Raw genomic sequence first — 21367 nt, 5'->3', positions numbered from 1 at the left:
ACTAAACTCAAAAGATTTTTATGATATTCTATAAATCAACAATTTAAAAAAGTTTATAGAAATTCTATAAATCAACAATTTGATTTCTATTTTATCAAACCTTAATTTTAGAGTTGCAATTACTTCTGATATTTGAACATCTAAATATACTATAAATTATATTTGTGTTACTGGCCATTTTATTGATGAAAATCGGCTTTTACAAAAAATAATTTCAAGTTTTACTAGGCTTAAATGGCCACATACTAACCCAACAATTGCTGCAAGTATTTTAAATACTTTACATAATTATGAAATTGAAAATAAACTTTTTCCTATTAGTTTTGAATGCTAATAATAATGATTCAACAATAAATATTTTCAAATCTCAATTAAAACCATGTTTAAATGGTAAATTATTTCATATTAGATGTGCATGATACATCTTAAATTTATGTGTTCATGATGCTTTAAATATTATTTCTCCTCATATTTCTAAATTAGAAATTGTGTTTTGTATATTAGAGGTTTTAGAACAATAAAACAAGAATTTAAATATTTATGTCAAAATTATGGTTTAAAGTATAAAAATTTTGTTTTAGATGTTCAACATAGATGAAATTCTATCTATTCTATGTTAAAAAATTGTATTTCTTACAAAAAAAATTCTTACTGATTTTTATAATGTAAAAATGCTACATGATATTATATTTAAGGAAGACTGGTAAATGACAGTTTGTACAAAAGATTTTTTTACAAAATTTTTATGATATAACTAATGAATTTTTGAGTGTTTATTACCCAATTAGTTGTATTTTGGTTGATCATTTATTTATGATTAGTGAATGATTTACAAAATATAGAAAACATTCACAATTTAAAAGTATAGTTGAAATAATGGAAAACAAATTTAAAAAATTAGGAGAACATTTCTCCTCTTTATTGCTTAGCTACAATATTAGATCCCAGGATTAGGAAAAATGATTTATATGTTTTATTTGAATCATATTGTAAAAATATGAATGTTAAAATTCAAAGTGAAAAAAAAGAAATTAATAATTTATATGAATCTCAGATGATAGGGCATAGGAAAATTACAACTTGTACATGTGCAACTTTCACTTCTGAAGATTAAAAAACTAGGTTCCTTCATTTTGTTCAAACATTGAAGTAAGAGCAAAACCAGGTTCCTTTTCTGTTTTGATTTCATCTTCATTGCTACATCCTATAATTTCTTCGTCATATTTGATTGTCTCTAGCAATCTCACTTCTTCTTTCATATCAATCTTTTTAGATCTGCATCTTTGCATCTTGTTGATCATGGTGGCTGCTACCTTTGTTTTGATAGAGTTGCCACCTCTGTTTAGTTAGGAAAGGGGAGGAGGGAAGAACATGGGTAAAAATGGGATTATAAAAGAATTTAACGACATATCAAACAACTTTAACATTTTACTTCACAGATAACTTATTTGTGCTATATGGGGGCCATCCTATAAGGTATATATAAATAGGTTTTAAAAGTTCATGGTACATTTAAGAAGTTTCCTAAATATACATGGTATATATAAGTAATTAGCCCTAATTATAATGGGACAATGAGGATTGAGCACTAAACCACTTGGTTAGACAAGCTCTAATACGAGATCATGTTAATTCCCCACAGTGGATGCTCCACAACACCCCACAACACATCCTAACCGTGTATTGGGCATCTCCCGATGACAAGCATGAAGATGTTCTCAATGTACACTGAGATGTGCATGTGGGACGCTGGTGTGAACTCCTCTAATACCACCTCAAGGAATTGTTAGGTGAAGTTACTGAATAGGTTTTTATTCTCTAACGCAACAATTAGTCAAATTATTCATTTGCAAGTGTGTGTTAGACATTCTGCCCTCCAAGGAAAGTTTGGCCCGACATACTCATTTCACTGAAATGACTTGTCCTCTTTGTGAGACTCGTACTAAGAGCTTTTTACATGTCCTCTTTCACTGCCCAAGTGTACGACCTATTTGGCTTGGTTGTTGCTTACTATTTCTTCCTCTCACTTATGGTAGTCTAAGAATCAGAAAGAAAATAATGGAGATGGTTGGCTGAATGAAAAGAATGTGACAAGGGAACTAGAAATGAAATCTTCAAAAATGAAGAGAACTGGAATAAGTTGTGGTTCTTCATGGTTAAAAGTTGATTGAGGCAACAATTACCATTGAAAAGACAAGGATGAGAAATGGGAAAGAAAATCGCCACTACTTTAGCTGTAAATAGATGTTTGGGATTTCTATCATTCATCTGGTGCAGCTAATGGTTACACAGAACATAGTTCACAATTTCTCTAGCTCTTCAATGGTAACCGCATCAACGGTGACAACAAAATTAGAACATAGAAATATGTTGGTGGAGGAACTAGTTGCCAACATAGATTATAAACCTGTTTTGGCATGGTTGGCTCTAGGGTGAACTGAAAGCAAAGAATGTTAATGGACAGAGTACAAATTGTAAAGGTAGCTTATTGACCAATTCTCTATCTATTGACAACACATTGATTTTCATATCAACTAGATTCAAATTTAAAATAGTCAGTCATATAGTGTATTTGAAGCGTTGGCTTGAATTGTTACTTAATAAAAGAAAGGCCAAGCACATTATGAGAGACTTTTCTCTTCCTTGATGATGGCCGAAATTTTCCTATATTTCCTAGTTTTTAATGCATTAGGTAGCTCGTTTTTTGAGTTGTTTAAGTGAAATTTAAGGTTAGGTGCACCAATAGGGGACTCACTCTTTGAAGGACATCCATCCTTCTTGAGCTTTCTTTCTAAGTTTAATTTGGATCCTTTCAAGAAGAAAGAAGGTGAAATTATAATGAATTAAATTCAAGAAACAAAATATATACATAGTAGAATTCATCATAGCAAAACAACTAATTCCATATAGTATATAGTATTATTTAGAAGACAAGAAGAAAGGAAGAGGGAAGAGAAAAGAGAGAGGAAAGAAAAGAGACTGAGAGCCAAAAAGTCCTGTTGGCGGCACCAACTTTTTGAATTTATACTAGGGTGACATAAAACAAAATAAAAGAGGAAGAATGTACAATAGTACCCCTACGGTACTAAACTTAAAAAATAAAAATACTTTTAACACTCCCCCTCAAGTTGGGACATAGATATCAATCATGGCCAACTTGTCACATAAATCATGATGCCGCAAGTGATGTAACCCTTTTGTGAAGATGTTTGCAAGTTGGTATTCAAAACTGACATAGGGGGTGTACACACTTCCCCTATGACAACATTTTCTCTAATAAAATGTTTGTCAACTTCGATGTGTTTAGTTCTATCATGCAACATTGGATTAATAGCAATGTTTATGCCTGATTTGTTATCACAGTATAGGGCCATAGGTCCATCAATTGTAAATCTCAACTCCCTAAACATTTTTTTTAGCCACACAATTTCAGCCATTCCATGAGACATTGCCCTATATTCAACTTCAGCACTAGACCTAGTCACCACATTCTGCCTTTTGTTTCTCTAGGTAACTAGGTTCCCTCCCACAAATGTAAGTAGCCGCTGGTAGACTTCCTATCACTCAGGGATCTTGCCCAATTTGCATTGGTATACACTTCAACTTTCAAATGCCTGTGTTTTTGAAACAATAAACCAGCACATGGAAATTTCTTAAGATATCTGGGAACTCTTTCAACTACTTCAAGGTGGGTGGTCTTAGGGGCATGCATGAATTAGCTAAGAACACCCACAACATAAGAAATGTCTGGTTGGGTCATAGAAAGATATAATAATCTTCCTACAAGCCTATAAAATTGTTTCACATCCTTAATGAATTCACCTTGACAATCACCTAATTTGTGATTAGGATCAATAGGAAAATTAACAGGCTTCACTCCTAATTTTCTTGTATCCTAGAGCAGATCTAGGACATTCTTTAGGAAATGAAGATATTCTTTTGTGAGCGAGCAACTTCAATACTGAGGATGTACCTTAAAGGACCTAGAACTTTCACTTCAAACTGGGTAGTTCTTGAACATAGATGGCCTTTGTGACGACAAAAGGAAACACGAAAGGGAGGAGGATAAGGAAGAGGAGGGAATTGAACCAATTTTCCCTCATTCTTATACACTCCCTGAGGAGAAACATGAAAAAAAAAAAGCTCATTCTTAAAGAAAGAGACATCCATAGAAATATAATACTTTTGAGAGATGGGATCAAAGCATCGGTATCCCTTTTAAGTGGTGGAGTATCCCAAGAAGATGCAAGGAATAGCATGAAAACCCACTTTTCCATGGGTGGGTGACATGTTTTGAACAAAACAATGACAATCAAACACACAAAGAGGAATAGAAAGAATATGAGCCTTAAGAAAAAAAAGCTAATGTGTGACTTTGCACTCTAACTAGTGAGAGAGCATACAATTAATGAGATAAGTAGCACAAAAGACAGTCTCAAGCCAAAAGTATTTTAGGACATTCATATGAATTAGGAACCCCTGGGCCACTTCAAGAAGGTGTTGGTTCATTCTTTTAGCAATACCATTTTGTTGTAGTGTTTGAACGCATGAGCTACGGTGAAGTGATTCACACGAAATAAAGAACTCCATGAGATTATTATGAAAATATTCTTTGGCATTATTAGATTGAAAAACTTGGATTTCTGTTTGAAATTGAGTGAAGATCATTCAGTAAAAATCTTAGATAATTTTTGGTATTTCATCCCTAGTTCGCATGGGATACACCCATATGTATGTGGAGTAATCATCAATAAAGGTAATAAAATACTTGTAGTCACTCTCAGATGGTAAAGTAATAGGGCACTAAACATCAAAATGAACAATATGGAAAGGAAATTCAGATTTATTATTCTTCGAAGAAAAATGAGTTCTATAATGCTTACTCAATTAACAAGTTTGACATGTAAACTCTAATACTAACACTGACTTAAACAACTCTAGAAACACTACTTTAAGAACTCAAAAGATAAATGATCAAGATGATTGTGCCATAAATAGACCTGACTCTTAGTAGATTGATTCTTAAACTCTATGACTATAAGACCATCCTTATTCTCTAGCATGTAGAGCCTATCCACCATACATCCTCTACCAATCATCTTTTTCGAGGCCAAGTCCTGAATCACACAATAAGAAGGAAAAAATGCCATTGAGTAGTTTAAAGAATTAGTGGTACTACTAACAGAGAACAAATTAATAAAGAATTTTGGAACATGTAAAACATTAGACAAGGTGATGCCAAAGGGAAGAAAAATGGTTCATTGACCAGTTATGTTAGAGTATGAACAATCGGTTAGTCTCACATTGTCTCTTCTAGAGAGGAGGTGATCGGTCTGAAAATAATTGGACTTACTAGTCATATGTTTTGATGCTCCAGAATCAATTATCCAAGGAAAGTCAGGGAATGAGACGATACATGGAAAGCTGCAGCAGAATTACCTGATGTAGACACAAATGAAGTTGAGGGAAGAGGAGCATCCATCTAATAAGTTGCCCTACTATAAAATTCTTAATGGCCACGGAAAGAATTAATAATATCCTCCGTTGGGTCAGAACCAGAGGTGTGTTTTTGAGTCACACTAGTAGTAGGGGGATGATTCTTTTAAGTAGCCATGTTTGCTATAGTGAGCTTTCTTGGACCTTGTTGTAATGACTTCTTATTTAGATCTAAACCTTGCTTCTTACTCAATTCTTGAGCCCATTTTTGCTTCCCATGAAGTTCCAGCATGTATCACGGGTGTGTCGGGATTTTTGACAATGGATGCAGCATAGTTTGTCTTTATCATCCACCCATTTTTGAAAATCCTCATTCTTAAAGAGATTTTCCTCACCTGTAGCAATATTCCCTTTCATTGCCAATACAACTGCATCCACCCTAGAATTATACATCAAATTTCTTCTACTTTCCTTTGATTGTACTAATGCATATACCTTCTGGACAGATGGAAAATCCTTGCTGCTTAGGATCTGGACTTTGATGGATTCATACACAGGGTTCAGGCCATAGAGAAATGCAAATACTCATTGCTAAAAAACAAGGGACTTGTTGAAGGGATGAGAGATCCATCATATGGATGGCCAAATCCTGTAGGAAGGTTGAGCGAAATTTCAAAAATTCCTCTCTCTCCCATCTAGGAATCGCATTCCCTATTTCAGAAAATTGCATTTTCAAGGATCAATCATGGACCAAACAGGATCATATCTAAAACCAAAATGGAGGAAAGGGATATACCTGATACGAAGTAGCAGTAACTCCCAATGAAGATGTTCATGCCCAAGGAGATAACCAAAACCCGTTTTCACTAAAGATGACACAGTATGTGGTGAAGCAAGATTAGCAGGACGACTCTTCAGCAAGAATGGAATAGAGGGCTGGTGAGCACGACTTCAAATTGCTTCTTCTACCAAGAAGCAATGTCAAGAACAATTCTTGATCACTCCCACAAGTGGAGATCGAACTGGGTAGGGGCGACAAGAACAAGGAAGAACTCTACAGAATGTTGTTTTGTATATGGTGTCTCTTTCATGTCTGCCTTGCTCTCTTATTTATAACCTTAAAGAGACAACTTCCTAATCTAATTAGGAGTTTCTTGATCCAAATCTTTATTTAGATCTAGACTCTTTAAGTGGATAAACTTATCATCTTATCTTTATCTATTGATCCAAACCCAGATCCGCCCCTATTTAATTAATCTAATTAATCCATTTCAAAATTGGGCTTTAGGCCCATTAAGTTTATGTGCTCACTTAACCTCTTAACCTGCTATCCAATCGACTCTCTTTGTATGGCATGGGACCCAAACATTGGTGTATACATCAACCACATGGGTTCAGCCTAGCCTTTGTTACAAGACTGGATCATTCACTTTGTCCGACAAAGGGGCTGATCTTGTCATTATGATCACCCACTCAGATGAATTCTCGGAATGTCCCAACATACCCAGGTTTTGACCCCCTTTAAGGGTCTCATTGATTGGCATATCAAAGACAGCCCGATCCGACACCTAGTGCAATACCATAATCGAGTTTAGGGGTTAGGTGTAACATTCCAGTTGTGCCCATCTATCTCCAAGGTCCAAGGCAATACTGGAATTTTGGTCCGGTTTAGAGTTTCAGGAAAACCCACACTACATGTGCCTCAGGTCTCACCCTGACAGCTGAGACAAGCCACCTCAACCAACTTGGTGGTACATCAATGTCAGCCTTGGCAGGATAAACCTCCCTGAATCTATCCAACGATTGTGAATATTCTAAACTAACACGATTCTCATATGTGTCCAGTTTAAGGGTATTACACAGAAACACACCATAATGACATGAATCAATTATGTACTTTATTATTTTATAATAAATGTCAAAATATACATCAATCTGATTGGAGCTAAGAGCATAACAACCTAACTGTTTCTCGACTTCTTATCTGAATTTTTTGAACTTTTCAAAAGGTTTAGACTTATGTCTCATTAGGTACACGTAACCATACCGTGAGTAATCATTGGTAAATGTTATAAAATAAACGTGCTAATTATGTGTCCTAACATTCTGAGGACCACATACATCAACATGTATAAGGTCAAGTGTGCCTGTAGATCTTTTAGGCTTACCGGTAAATGACTGCTTCGTCATCTTACCCTGAAGGCAATGTTCACAGGTTGGAAGATCTTCTACAATTAGAAAATCGAAAAGACCATCCTTTACCAACCTTGTGATATGATCTATATTAATGTAGCCAAGTCAGTAATGCCACAGGCACGTGGGATTAACTGTATCATGAGTCATTTTCTTGGAGATTATTTTCGATGTAGTTTCGATAATGTTTGTTTCTAGAGAATGATGGAGAATATAGAGACCGTTCTCAAGTTCTTCGTATGTGAGGAATTTATTAATCCGTTTAATAGTAATCACATTACTAAATAAGATAGAATAACCATCCATGCACAGTTTTGAGATAGAAATCAAATTTCTTCTTAAATTAGGTACGGAAAGACAATCTTTAAATACAATTGTTCATTCTCTCAAAACTAGTTCTACAGTTCCTATGGTTGTAGCTGCAACTATTGTAGAAGTCCCCAAGTAGAGCATCACTTCTCCATCACTCAATCTTCTACTTATCTTGAACCCTTGCAGTGATTTACACAAATGAGTTGAAACCCTGGACTCAATACACCAGGAAGCAGAAGTGACCAACAAATTGGTCTCTATGATAAAAGATTCAAAATTACCTTGCTTCTTAGTCTCTAGATATTGAAGACAAATCATCTTCCAGTAGTCGATCTGTTTGCAGAAGTGACAGGCATCCGATGCCTTATCTTTCTTCTGCTTTTTAATTTTGCTACCCTTCTTCTAAGCCTTCCATTTAGCCTTCCGCTTTTTCTTGCCCGATTTGCCAGCTTCAACAAGCATGGCTATCGACTTATCCTTCTTAATCAGTTATTCAGCCCTCTACAATATATTGATGAGTTCCTGATGGCTAACACTTAGCTTATTCATGTTGTAATTCATGATAAACTGATTGAAGGACGGATGTAAGGAATTGAGGACAATATCAATTTTGGTGTCATGATCTACTCTTGACTTAAGAGCCTCCAATTCATTAATATAACCCATCATCTTTAGATAATGGTCATGAACTTGTTGGTTCTCAGTCATCTATGTGGTCATAAGCAATTTTAAGATTTTTTGTCGAGTAGAACAGTTATGCTCTTCATACAAAATTTTCAGACTATCCAATACATTCTTGGACACTTTGATCTTATCGAATTGTCATTATATCGGATTGTCCAAAGAGGTTATAATATAACACTGGGCAAGATGAATTCTTGGACAAAGGGGTTGATCCTGTCACTATGATCACCCACTCAGATGAATTCTCGGACTGTCCCAATATACCTAGGTTTTGATCCCCTCTAAGGATCTCACTGATTGACATATCAAAGACAACCCGATCCGACACTTAGTGCAATACCATAATCGAGTCTTGGGGTCAGGTGTAACATTCCATTTTTGCTCATCTATCTCCAAGGTCTAGGGCAATACTGGAATTTTGGTACAATTTAGGGTTTCAAAGAAAACCCACTACATGTACCTCAGGTGTCACCCTGACAGCTGAGACAAGCTACCCTAACCAACTTGGCGGTACATTAGTGTCAGCCTTGGCAGGATAAACATCCATAAATCTATCCAACGGCTATGAAGATTCTAAACTAACACGAGTATCTTAAGTGTCCAGCTTAAGGGTATTACATAGAAACACACCACAATGACATGAATCAATTATATACTTTATTCGTTTACAATAAATGTCAAAAGATACATCAATCTGGTTGGAGCTAAGGGCATAACTGTCTAACACTTGTACGCTTTTGCATCTTCATCATACTTCCAATCCACATTCTAATAGTGATTTAACTCCTTTCAGATGGAGGTCAAGTCTGAATAGTACATAAAAAGACTCTTCTCCCCTATTTACAAGTGGATGATTCCGCCTATAATTGATAGATTTTTGCATAGTGACGCAGTTCAGAATAAGTTGATTTTGCTTGTTTCCAAATCTCATAAGTCGTTTTGACTCACATAAAGTTCATTTTCACCTGAGGTTGCATAGACACTAAAAGCCAGGACATAACCATGCTATTTTCCTAGTTCCATTTGTCATATTCAACACTCCTAGAATTAGGTTCTTTAATTCTCCCATTTATATATCCTATCTTTCCCCTTGTAGTAATGTATAACCTAATCCATTTCAACCATTCTAAATAATTTAAGTCATCTAGGGGTACAATGACCATAGGGAAGGATAAATCCATACCCCCACTCATTCCATTCTACATTGAGAAAACACCAGATGTGGCAAAATCTTCACCACTCATGATAACAGCTTCACGTCACTCAAAGTAGGCACAAAAACCTTAAAATAGTGTAGTCCACACCCCAAATAAAAACTCATTGCACCAGGAGACTAGAAACAACTACCTTAAAATAGTGTAGTCTAACACCCAAAAAATTTTCTTTGCACCAGGAGACTAGAGACACCCCCCCCCCTTTTTTTTGAACTTAGCTCTTCAATCACCAAAGAAATAAATTAATTGCTGTTACAACACTAAAAGGTCATCACTGGCCTACAATAAATTAGAGGGTTGTTGTTGCAGCACATACATGTCTTCTCCTGATCTACAAATCCATCATAAGGTTGTTGTCGTAGCATATAAAGGTCATCGTCGACCTATAGTACATCATAGGGATCAGCTGGTCCCACAAAAAAGGAAAGAAAGAGGTGCTAATCACCTCACATCAAACAAGTGAACCTACTACAGGTTCTGTCCTGGTACACAACCAAAAAAAAAAAAAAAAGGAAAAAAGAGGAAGGGAGAGAAGGTACTTTAGTCCAATGTTGTATTTAGGATCTTCAATAAAGCAAGCAATAGCTGGTGAAGAGAAAAGATAGAAAAAAGGCTTGCTTGATCTCTCCTTTCAGATCTGATAGTCCCACTCTGATACCATATTATCCAGAAGAGAAGAAGAAAGGAAGAGGGAAGAGAGAAGAGAGAAGAGAGAAGAGAGAAGAGAGAAAAGAGATTGAGAGCCAAAAAGTCCTTCTGGCAGCACTAGCCTTTTGTATTTATACTAGGGCGACATAAAACAAAATAAAAGAGGGAGAAAGTACAATAGTACCCCTATGGTACTAAACTTAAAAAATTAACAGACTTTTAATATATAGTATACAAGGAAGAGAGAAACAACCCATAATAGATTAGTGGGTCAGATGGATGACATGTCTTTGTTCATTTTGATCCAACCATCATCTAACTTCCAGTAACCACAAGAGATACTTTCATCTAGTTTATTAAATCCTGAAAATTCCTGTTTGGAACTATTCATCATACAAACTCCAATGGTCATACCTCTAAGTATGGAAAACAGAGGAATACAGAAATTGGGTTTAACAAGCCTCTCCAAGTTCTTCAGGTTTGTTGATGAGTTATTGTTCATATCTTTGCTAGTTAAGTTCGAACATCCAAATAGATCCAAGTACTCTAATTTCAGACATCCTTTAGAGATCAAAGCAAGATCATAAGCAAATATATCTTGGAAAAACTGGACTCAACATGCTCCAACTAAGGTATGAATTTTCCAAATTGTAGTGGATTCTCTATCCCTATGTCGTTCTCTGCTTTCGCCCTCAAAGCCAGCCATGCCAAATCCACATGAAACGACAAGTTAGTACTCAACCTTGTGTTAACAATTAGTTCCTTATGACATATTTCTATTTTCTATGTTATGTTGTTCTATGTGACCATTAATGCGAATGCCACTGGAAGCCAAAGAGGTTGTGGATTGTATTATGTGTAACCATTGGCTGCACCGGATGAATGCTAAAAGCCTTTGTCTAGTTCAATCGTACAGTTTCTGTTATTGGTCTTTGTTTCTTGCTTCTCCAGTTGCTTTTGCATTATAATTGTAGTTTACATATTTTCTTTATAATCCCTATTGGGGACTGATTTCTAAATATCCAACAATGTGATAAACATTATATATTGCACTCTTCAGGGTAGGGGTCCACTAATTTGACAACACCCCTTTAGAAGTTGTCAAGTATAGTTTGTTTGTCTCTCTTTACCGTCATCTCCCAGATTGGTATATCATATTCTAACAAAAAAAAAGTTGGTTGAGCTAGACATCTGTTATATAAGCTTTAACTCTATGATATTATTCTTCTACAGACAAGAGACATCACCCTTCTACAGTTTCATGAAATCTTTAAATTTTAATAAAAAATTGAAATAGTAAGACTAAAAGAAATTAAAAAGCAATCCTATGCAAAAGTTAGACTTATGAATCACTGAACTCACAAGAGAAAAGAAATAGCAATTTCAATCCACAACAATAACATCAAAAAGCAAACAAATAGTTCATTGGCATTATTCTAATATCTATATTTATATCTATATCTACACTACTAATAAAAGAGCGAATAGCCCCATTTTCTGGACTTTTCATTAGACACTTTTACCCCTTATCTAAGCAACATACAACGGGCATAAAAAAAGCCATATATGTCCTTTACTCTCACTCCAAAAACTGCCCATTTATAACAGTTAAGAAACTTCCCACTTATAAATGTTCAAAAACTGTCCACTTATAACAGTTTAGAAACTACCCACTTATAACTGTTCAAAAACTGCCCATGAATTGTAAATAGTTTTGTCTTAGAGATACTGTCACGTGTAAATGCACGTACATGTTTACTAGTACATACAAATGTGAATAAGAAATCTGTAACAGAATTGAGGTCACTCAGATGGCACTTACTCTGTTATAGATGTATGATTTGGCAAAATACAAATACAAAACTAATTCTATTACACTTAATCCAGCAAGAAGCCAATAGAACCAATCTAGATGTGCCCGGTTCAAATTATTTGCAAACCAGCTATCTTGGCCTCCCCTACTGGTTGCCTTCTCAATGACAGAGATGAGGAAGCTGCTTAGGAAGTTCCCTATGCCAAAGATGCTAAGGTAGAGGGATAGACCCATGCTTCTCAATCCATTTGGGACTTGATCATAGAAAAATTCTTGCAAACCAACCATGGTGAAGACATCAGAAACTCCAAACAAGACATACTGAGGAACTAACCACCACACGCTCATTGGAAGAGTTACTTGTGGCATATCTACTAGTCCAGAATCTCTGGCCACTTTAAGTCTTTCCTTCTCAACTATTGCTGCCACAACCATGGAAATTAGAGATAGAAACATACCAGTTCCAATTCTCTGAAGCATTGTTATACCAGAAGGCTTCCCAGTATAAGCTCTAGCAATTGGAACAATGATACGGTCGTAGATGGGAATGAACACAACAATTGCAATACTGATAAAGGACTGGAGTGAGGCAGGTGGTATTTCGAAACCAGGCGTTATTGATCTGTCCATGGTGAGTCCTTGCTTGGTGAAGAAGGTAGAGGATTGAGCAAATACAACTGCATATATTAAGCATGTTGCCCATATAGGAACCAAGTTCAGGATCACCTTTGCTTCTTCCACCTGACTGACGCTACACATTTTCCAGTTTTCATCTGAACCATATTGATCACTTGAAGCCATAGCCAATGCTTTGTCAAGAAACCTGCATCATTTGAAAGAAATCAAAATCAAGAAATAGAAGAATAGGATGAATACTATTTCAAGTTCTGGCTCTAGAGAGAAGTAGCAAGGAAGTGATTAACATATAGGTCACCACCATCATCATCTAAGCTTTACCCCATATATATGGGATTGGCTACGTAAATCCCGTTTCATCATTCCAATCTGTTTAGTGTCATGTTAATTGTTAAATTATGAGCCCTTAAATCATTTCTTATTGCTTCAGACAAAGTCCTTTCTGGTTTGTAACTGGCCCTTTTAGCTCCTTCAACCTGCAGCAAATCACTTCTTATAGATTCCATATAACGGTCTTCTATGGACTTGACCAAACCATCTATTTTCTCTCATTTTATCACCTATTGGAGCTACAAGTTATCATATGTAAGTACTGCCATGAAACATGGACCTTCTCATGTATAAAAGTCTATTGTGGGTAGGCATTTCATGGACAAGATATCCTCCACATTCATGGAACCAGTGAGATGATATAATAATAAGCAGATCCTGAGTTACTTGATCCTTGTTTTGGAATTAAGAATGAGAAATTCTTTTTTTCTTACTTGAATTGGTATGTGCCATGCCGAGGGAGTAGTATTCTTGCTTCTTCCTCTTTCACAACAGCAGCAGTTGAGGGAGTGGTGCGCCAGTTCCTTGCTGCAGCAACAAACACTTGGGCAATTCTCAAAAATGGATTGCTATTATCTTGTTTGGAACTGTATCGATATGTCTTCCTTCCAAGTAAGAAAACAACAAGTGCAGCTACCATGGAAATGCAAGGAATTCCAAATCCAAGAACCCAGTTGTAGTTGTCTTGAATGTAATTTAAGATCAAAAGTGATATGAAACTACTGCCACTAAACCCAAAATACCACCAATTGAAGAATGAACTTTTAGATTTGCACTCATCTGGGTTCCGTCCATCAAACTGATCTGCACCAAAAGCTTGCACACATGGCTTGTGCCCTCCTTGGGCAATTGCCACAAGATACAGAGAGACAAAGAATAAGATGACTTGGAATTGAAGGCATGATCTGTGGTCCTTGGTGTTCTGGTTGTGAGGAAAGCTCGGAGAAGGAAGAATTGCTGATACTGTTAATAACCCTAATCCCTGTGATTCCATCAAAGATAAACAAAACCAAACTAGATAAACAAAACCACATCATAATTTTATTTATATGAATAGCATCAAAGATAAACAAAACCAAACTAAAGAGTAAAGTTTAGTTTTTCTTTCTTTTTCTTATAACCCGTACAGTACCTAGATTCAGGGAGAAAAAAAAACCGTACACTAGAACTTATGGGCGAAAAAAAAAAACATATAGGCAGGGCTGGGCTACATGAATCCTATTTTATGAGCACGTAACCGTTGTTTACTACTTCAGGTCTTCAGCAGATGTACCCTTTCCAATGGATGAAGGATGTGGAGAAGCACAAGGGGAATCCTTTTGAACCGAACCAAATTGTCGTATTGGAGTTTCCTGGATCGTTTTGGTTTCCTTGTAAAACCATCCGGTTAGACCATCCACTCCCAACAATCCATTCGATCATTACTGGCCCAAACTGTCCACTTGATCATGGACCCTCCTTTTTATTCTTTTTATTGGCAAGAAGGAAAGATTTTATTGCATAAGAGAGGGTGCCATTATCACCAAGAAACAGATAACTGACAAGCATACCCCGAGAAATTAGAATAGAGCCCAAAACAAGTGCTGCGTATAAGCCCCCTGATTGATCATGGGCCCTCTTGATGGGTCAATTTTCCTCACTCCCCCTTCTACATTAGTTTCTACCTCATTCAATTATTTGGAATTTCTAATTTTAAAGTGGCACAAATGCATATCGTCTCATCTCTAGTGGTGCAACTCGGATGAGTCGGATGAGTTGAAGGTCAAACCAGCCCAATCCTAAAGAGCAAACCTCAGGTTTGTGCCTGGCCAAGGTTAAGCCCAACTTTATCAACCCAAGCTCCACCTGAGCTTAATAAATTTGGGTTGGGCTCAGGCTCGGGCTGGGCTGGGCCAAATTAGTAGGGTTTGGACAGGTTAGTTGGTTGGGTTTTATGGTCCAACTTAATAGTATAATTAATTGAAAATATGTACAAATTTTATTTACAAATGTACATATACATATTCACATGTATATAATTAAAGAAAGATATTTTTATATAAATATAATACATATATGTATGTAATCTCGGATTGGATTGGGTTAAACTCGGGCTACTTGAGGCCTCAATCCAAGCCCAAGTGTCCAACCCAAATTTACGTCAGGCCCAAGTTTCTGGCCTAGGCACAGCCTGCAACCCGAAAACTCATGCTGGACAGACCCAATCTGGGCAAAAGCCTGAGTTAGGTCGGACTGGGCTCAGGTTGGACCCTCCAAAGTTGCATCCCTAATTGTCTAGGCTGTGTTTGGTTGCAGTGCAAATTTATTTTCACTTGTACAAATGTATGGAAGTGCAAGCATAAAAAAATGCAAATTCTTGTTTAATCTTATTTTGGATTTTACTTTATTCTGTTTTATGTCTTAATTTACTTCATTTGTACTGCAATCAAACAAAATAAGCTAAAATTTAAAATAAAAATAGGTCAGAATTTACGCTCAAATCATTTACACTATCATAATTTTATATCAATACAAATTTATTTGCATTATAACTAAACACAATGTTAGGGGTGGCCATCGGCTGAGCTAAGGTTGGCATACCTATATAATATACATTTGATATTTGTCATAATTTATGTATATATATAATATACATACATAAGTAGTTCTATAGGCCCTGTTTGGCGCATCTTTTTGTGTCATCTTTATAAGTTGGATAGACTGCACCACAATCTTTTTTCTGTTTGGTTCATAACAGATCTAGCTGCTAAAAGTCAGTGCACCGAAAAGAGGCGAGAAGCTCATTTTGGGCTGAGTTTGGAAAGCTCCAAATAGAGCTTTTCGCGTCTTTCTCGCTTTATTTTTACGTAGAAAAATACAAAAAGATGCACATAAAGATGCGGTAGCCAAACTATCTTCGAGCTACTCAGATCTTTATACAAAAGCTCAATGCGTTTTTTAACTATTAGAGCTACCAGAAGATTTTCCCAAAAAGACTTGTCAAACAGCCCCATAATCAAGACCCCTTTATATATTAATTATGTAATCGATTAGGGCCATATTTGGTTTAGAACAACAAGGAAAAAGGACTGGTCCTAACTCAATTATTAACATGGTTTTTAAAACCAATCGGTTAGGGGTTCAGTTCCTAGGTCAAATGGTCCGATCGTTCGGTTTGAACGGTCGGCCCGTTCTGACAAAAAAGTAAAAAAATTAAGAAAAAAATGGTCAAAACCGTTCAAATGGTTAACCGCTTCGGTCAATGGTTTGCTGACCAAAATCAATGGTTTTAGAGAAAATCCAATTTTGGGGAAAAATGGAACCAGTCACCTGACCGGTTCCCAATTTTCCAGTCCGACCGTCTGGTTTAGTTTTGAAAACCATGATTATTAATGAGGATAAAAACCATGGTTTTTAAAATCAACCCAGAGATCGAACTGGTTAGGGGTCCGATTATTAGGTCAAACGGTCCAATAGTTCGAACCGAATGATCGGTCTGTTCCGACAAAAAAAAAATAAAAAAATGGTCAAAAGTGTTCGAACGATTAACTGCTTGGGTCAACAATTTGCTGACCAAAATCAACTGTTTTTGAAGAAAATCCGGTTTTGAGGAAAACCGAAACCGGTCACTGACCGATTCCCAATTTTTCTGGTTCGACCATCCCGTCCGGTCCGGTTTTGAAAACCATGGATAAAAACACATAATGACCAAATAGACGATCCATTCGATCTGTACAGTTCTATAGGATAGACCCGACCGATAAAAAATCCAACTAAACACACAAACGGGATCTGCAGCAGAAACGAGCTTGTTCTGTGTTGATCGGTCATGTAGTCCGTTTGACACAATAAAACCAAGACCCTATATAATAGGTTCGAGTCCAATCGGGTATTCGGGTCCGTCTGACCCATTGAAAAAGGAATGTTGTTTTTCTTGGCCGCAAATGAAATTAAATAAGAATTAAGACAAATAAACAACACGGCTCAATAATTGTGATAACCTAGCGGAGGCGGAGCACTATCAGAGACTCAGAGCGAGAGAAATGGAGAGAGAGAGACACTAACAAGAACATAGAGAAGAGAAGAGAAAAGAATGGTCCGAAAGCGGCCGAGATAAGCATCAGCAACAAAAGCTCCCAGCAGAGGAAACATGGATGCCGCCCCCGACCATGCGTTCGCATTTACGGCGGCCGTCGCCGTCGACTGCCGGAGCGGCCCCGTCAGATAGCTTATCAGGTTGGAGGCAATCCCGTAGTAAGCAAATCTCTCCGCCATCTCCACTCCTGCGGACCGTGTTCCAAATCTTATACCCTCAAGGATTCAAAGACTGAAGAATCAATTAAGCAAACCAAAAAAAAAAAAAAATTAATTAAGAAAAAAACTCACCTATGATGAACGATGCAGAACTCCAACCGCCGCTCTTGGATCTGATAACCCGGCGACCTTTATAATCCACCATCCCTTCTACCATATCTTCTCCTCCTCCCAGCAGCGGAGATTCACTTATTGAAGCGTCACACACCTCCATTCTTCCCAGTGCCCTCCCAGGCCTCTTCTCTCTCTCTCTCTCTCTCCCTTCTACCGTTCTACGCAATCAACAAAAAGAATTGAGAGAGCTATCACAAAAATCTGAATTCCAATAATATGTAACCAAAGCCATATGGGAACATAATGTAGGGACCACTTTGGGAACAGATCAACCCAATTGGTTGGCGTTGAATAGCTTCCGCCACTGACCCGAACCGACTGAAGAATGAATGAAATGACAAATCCGAGTATCCGACTCTACCTGTAGTGACTTGGGTCCAAGTATACAAATATTTCAATTCTGCAATGTTAACAACTTGACATGCCGCATTTATAATCCAACATCTAGTACACCAGTGGGTAAGTGCATCAACATCTCTACTTGTAAGTTCATCGATAATTTATTATTGATTTTTTTAACTGACTCATGAATACCTTTTTCGGTAGGAAGGCCAAAACCCTATAAGAAATTGAACAGAGTCAGAGATAAATAAAGAAATCGAACAGAGTCCAGTCTGAATGCTAAATTTTACCTAACACTAGTCTCAATATAAGTTCTCGTATTCGGTCTCCAAACCCCATCCCCATCGTGTACACAAATAAACCCTATCCGTTATCCCTAATGTAGAGGCAAGTTCCTCAATGAGGAATCGGGTCCCGGAATTCCTTTTTTATTTTTAATTAAAATTTTGCTTTGGAAAAAATGATTTACTTTAATAGAAAAAAAATATGAATCTAAATTGCTTTAACACTTAGATAATATCTGTTGATACTCAGATTGGTCGAGGATAAAAAAGTAATTTTGCCCTTGGGCTCTGGAGGTGGACCAAAGGCTTTGAGGATTTGAAGACTAAGTTATGAGGTTGAGGACAATAGGCCGAGGCTGATCGTGTACCGAGTTCCGTAGAATTCGAGGGCTAGTAGCTGAAGTGCTGCAAAGTAGAGGATGTTACAGGCCTCGGGTGAGAACCTGAGGCGAAGACTCCGACGATCAAGTTAGTACGAGGGTACGAAGAGGGGACTTAGGTATAGACGAGGGCTCTGAGGAAGTTGCTCATAGACACTGAATTCCCAAGATGTATTTAAGTTCTGTAGTAGGATCAGACTCAAGATCCGGATCCCTCACCTGGAGGAGGGTACCCCTTATTTATACCTGAGGCGCTTGGAGGTTGGTGGAGATGAACGCCTGAGATGGGAGTCATACGAGGGCGGTCAATGAGCTTTGCGGGGACATGTGGGCGCTCCGCGATTGACTCCGTACGAGGGGTGCAGGGTATCCCCTGTTGTGGCGAGTCGCGTCCCTGGATCTGACATTCGTGGGTTGGGCCACCCTACATCACTTGCCCCCACTCCTGAGGCTGAGGTGAAGGATTCGGCTTTGGTTGATGGGAGTAGTAGTGGTGAGCGCTAGTGGGTCCGGCAGCCGAGGTGGACCCTATAGTGGCATTTTCTTTCGTGTCTCCACTTGGTTCATCTTCATAAGTTGGGCCAAAGCTGCGAGTGATCTGCGGCACTACTGCTTCGGGCAGGTGGCTGGGGGCCGTACTCTGAACGGGTCTATGGGTTGGGAGAACACCTCGTGCGTAGAACGGCTTTCCGGTTGAACTGGTGTGCGCGCTCATGGGATTGGGTGCAAAAACCGGTGGGTTGTGGTAGATGGACGCACTGATCCACCCCGAGCGTCATTTCTCCTTCCAAGGACGAGTCTTAGGGGTGCAGTGTAGCTGGATCGTAAGTATGGAGGTGTTTCGTGTCCGTTAGATCTGAGACGATCCAAGGCATCACTAGTGCATCGTTTCGCCTTCCGAGGCTGAGCGTTACGCGGCATGCTGTGGTTGGGTCATAGAGGCGGCGACTTCTCAACCGTTGAATCTCGAGATATCTGGGTTGCTGATTCTTCTTTAAATAGGGTCCTTGATGGCAACTTTCTGGTCATTTGCCTCTAAGTGCCTTTGCTCTTGAGTGAACTCAGCTCCCAGATTCTCCAATCTTTCGACATTTCATTTTTACTTCTTCTTCCTCCACTTCCCTTTAGGCAATCTCGAATGATGTCTTTCTCAGATTCTGGACCTAAGTGCTATGATCTTCCGAATGAGTTGGAGGGGAACCCCATCCGAATCCCTTCTCCCCTTTTTCCTTTAAGCCCTTCTGTCCTTGCTCCCCTTCGGTAAGAGGTTGAGGTGCTTCGGGAGAGGGCAGCCTCCAAGGGCGCCGAAGGCAGCCGTCTAGGTGATGACCCTCCCTATGAGTGCGCCACATCTGTGATGCCGAGGGGTCCTCCCAAGTTAAGGGGGCAGAGACCCCAGATCCCATCTCCGGAACGAGGGCTGAGGGTGCTACCCAAGTAGCAACCAAGACCGACCTCCTACGCCTAGGGTTTGAAAACTCTCTAGATGGGAATCAAGTTAAGGCTTTGGCAAGGCAATACTTCATACCCTCGTCCTATGGTATGATGGTGCCCAAGGTGGGCAACCGGCCATGGACTCCTAAGGAGGGAAAGATCTACGTTTACCAACACTTCCTCCAATTCGGTCTTCGATTTCCCCTTCACTTGTTAATCTCTGAATTGTTGAGGGCATATGGGATCACCTTTAGCTAGATGATGCCCAACGCCGTTAGGACCATAGTGGCAATGCTGGTGGTGAATTGGTTCCACGGAGTGGAATTGATGCCGAAGCTCTTTCAAGCATTGTTTGTGTCGAGGAAGCACTCTTCCGAAAGCGGCATGTACTATCTTCAACCCCGTAGGACCAATCTTGTAGATAACCCTTCTTCCGTTTATAATTTTAGGGTAAATTTTTCTTTTTGTCCTGTCCCTAGGGCTGGTCCTTCAAGTCGGGGTGGGGAGAGGTTAGCCAAGCTATGGAGAGAGTGTCCCCTTGTTCACGAGTGAGGAGAGCGATGATCTCGCTTGGTTTCTCAAACTGGGGAGATTCCGAGCCCAGCCTTTGATGGAGGAGGAGGTCCCACTAGTCTTTGCGGGGCTCAGCCCTAATCCCCTTGGTAGGAGAGGCCCTGTAGTCCCTTAACACATTCCCTAGTCCTCTTCTTTGCAATGCGTTACTAAAAACTTTATTTTGTTTGCAGAGGTGTCGATGGACGTTGGGAAGACCCTAATGGACCATGCTCTGCGATGCATAAGGAGTAGGCAAAAGCGGGGGCAAAATAGCCTCAGAGGCCCTTCGAGGGGACACCAACATTGAAGGAGAAGGTCCCGGCCCCTGCGAAGCAGGGTCCTCTCGCTAGGTCCCCGCTAATGGGATAGTTTCACAGGTCCCTGCCAAAGGGACTACTCCATCAGCTCCCACAAAGGGAGCAACTCCACAAGTCCCCACTAAGGGGAAAAGGCCCGTTGAGGAGTGCCAAACGAGGCGTGAGCAACAAGTGTCACCGAAGTCAACTATTGGGACGTGGAAGCCTGCCCAGGAGACCAAGGCGGGGCAAAAGAGGCTGGTTGAGGAAGCCGTGGGGGATCAACCGCCACAGAAGGTGGCCCACACTGGGGGCATGTCAGGGGACGCCCCAAGGAGGCCCCATAGGGAACAAATGGGACTGTTTTCTGCCCCCATGCTACTGGAGAAGCTCACCAAACGGT

General features: G+C 38.8%; 1 protein-coding gene across 3 annotated transcripts; it reads right to left on the bottom strand.

Moving 5' to 3' along the window:
• Positions 1-12168: 12168 nt before the first annotated feature.
• Positions 12169-18236, bottom strand: LOC148865973 (protein NRT1/ PTR FAMILY 5.10-like). Of its 3 annotated transcripts, none has more exons than XM_088976973.1 (4): positions 17632-18236; positions 17311-17528; positions 13701-14248; positions 12169-13123 (listed from the first exon to the last, which is right to left on the bottom strand). In XM_088976973.1, the coding sequence occupies exons 1-4, from the start codon at positions 17771-17773 to the stop codon at positions 12295-12297; spliced, it is 1737 nt and encodes a 578-aa protein (XP_088833099.1). In that variant the 5' UTR covers positions 17774-18236; the 3' UTR covers positions 12169-12294. The 3 variants fall into 3 exon arrangements, with proteins under 3 accessions (XP_088833099.1, XP_088833101.1, XP_088833100.1); XM_088976975.1 differs by having other exon boundaries at positions 17311-17548; positions 17632-17861; XM_088976974.1 differs by having other exon boundaries at positions 17311-17556; positions 17632-17766.
• Between the last annotated feature and the right edge of the window lie 3131 nt (positions 18237-21367).

Source organism: Nelumbo lutea, chromosome 3, assembly GCF_056320005.1.
Source record: "Nelumbo lutea isolate HS-2025 chromosome 3, American lotus-T2T, whole genome shotgun sequence".
NCBI lineage: Eukaryota > Viridiplantae > Streptophyta > Magnoliopsida > Proteales > Nelumbonaceae > Nelumbo > Nelumbo lutea.
The sequence above is the reverse complement of the archived record's forward strand: the minus strand, read 5'-3'. Positions and strand labels throughout refer to the sequence as shown.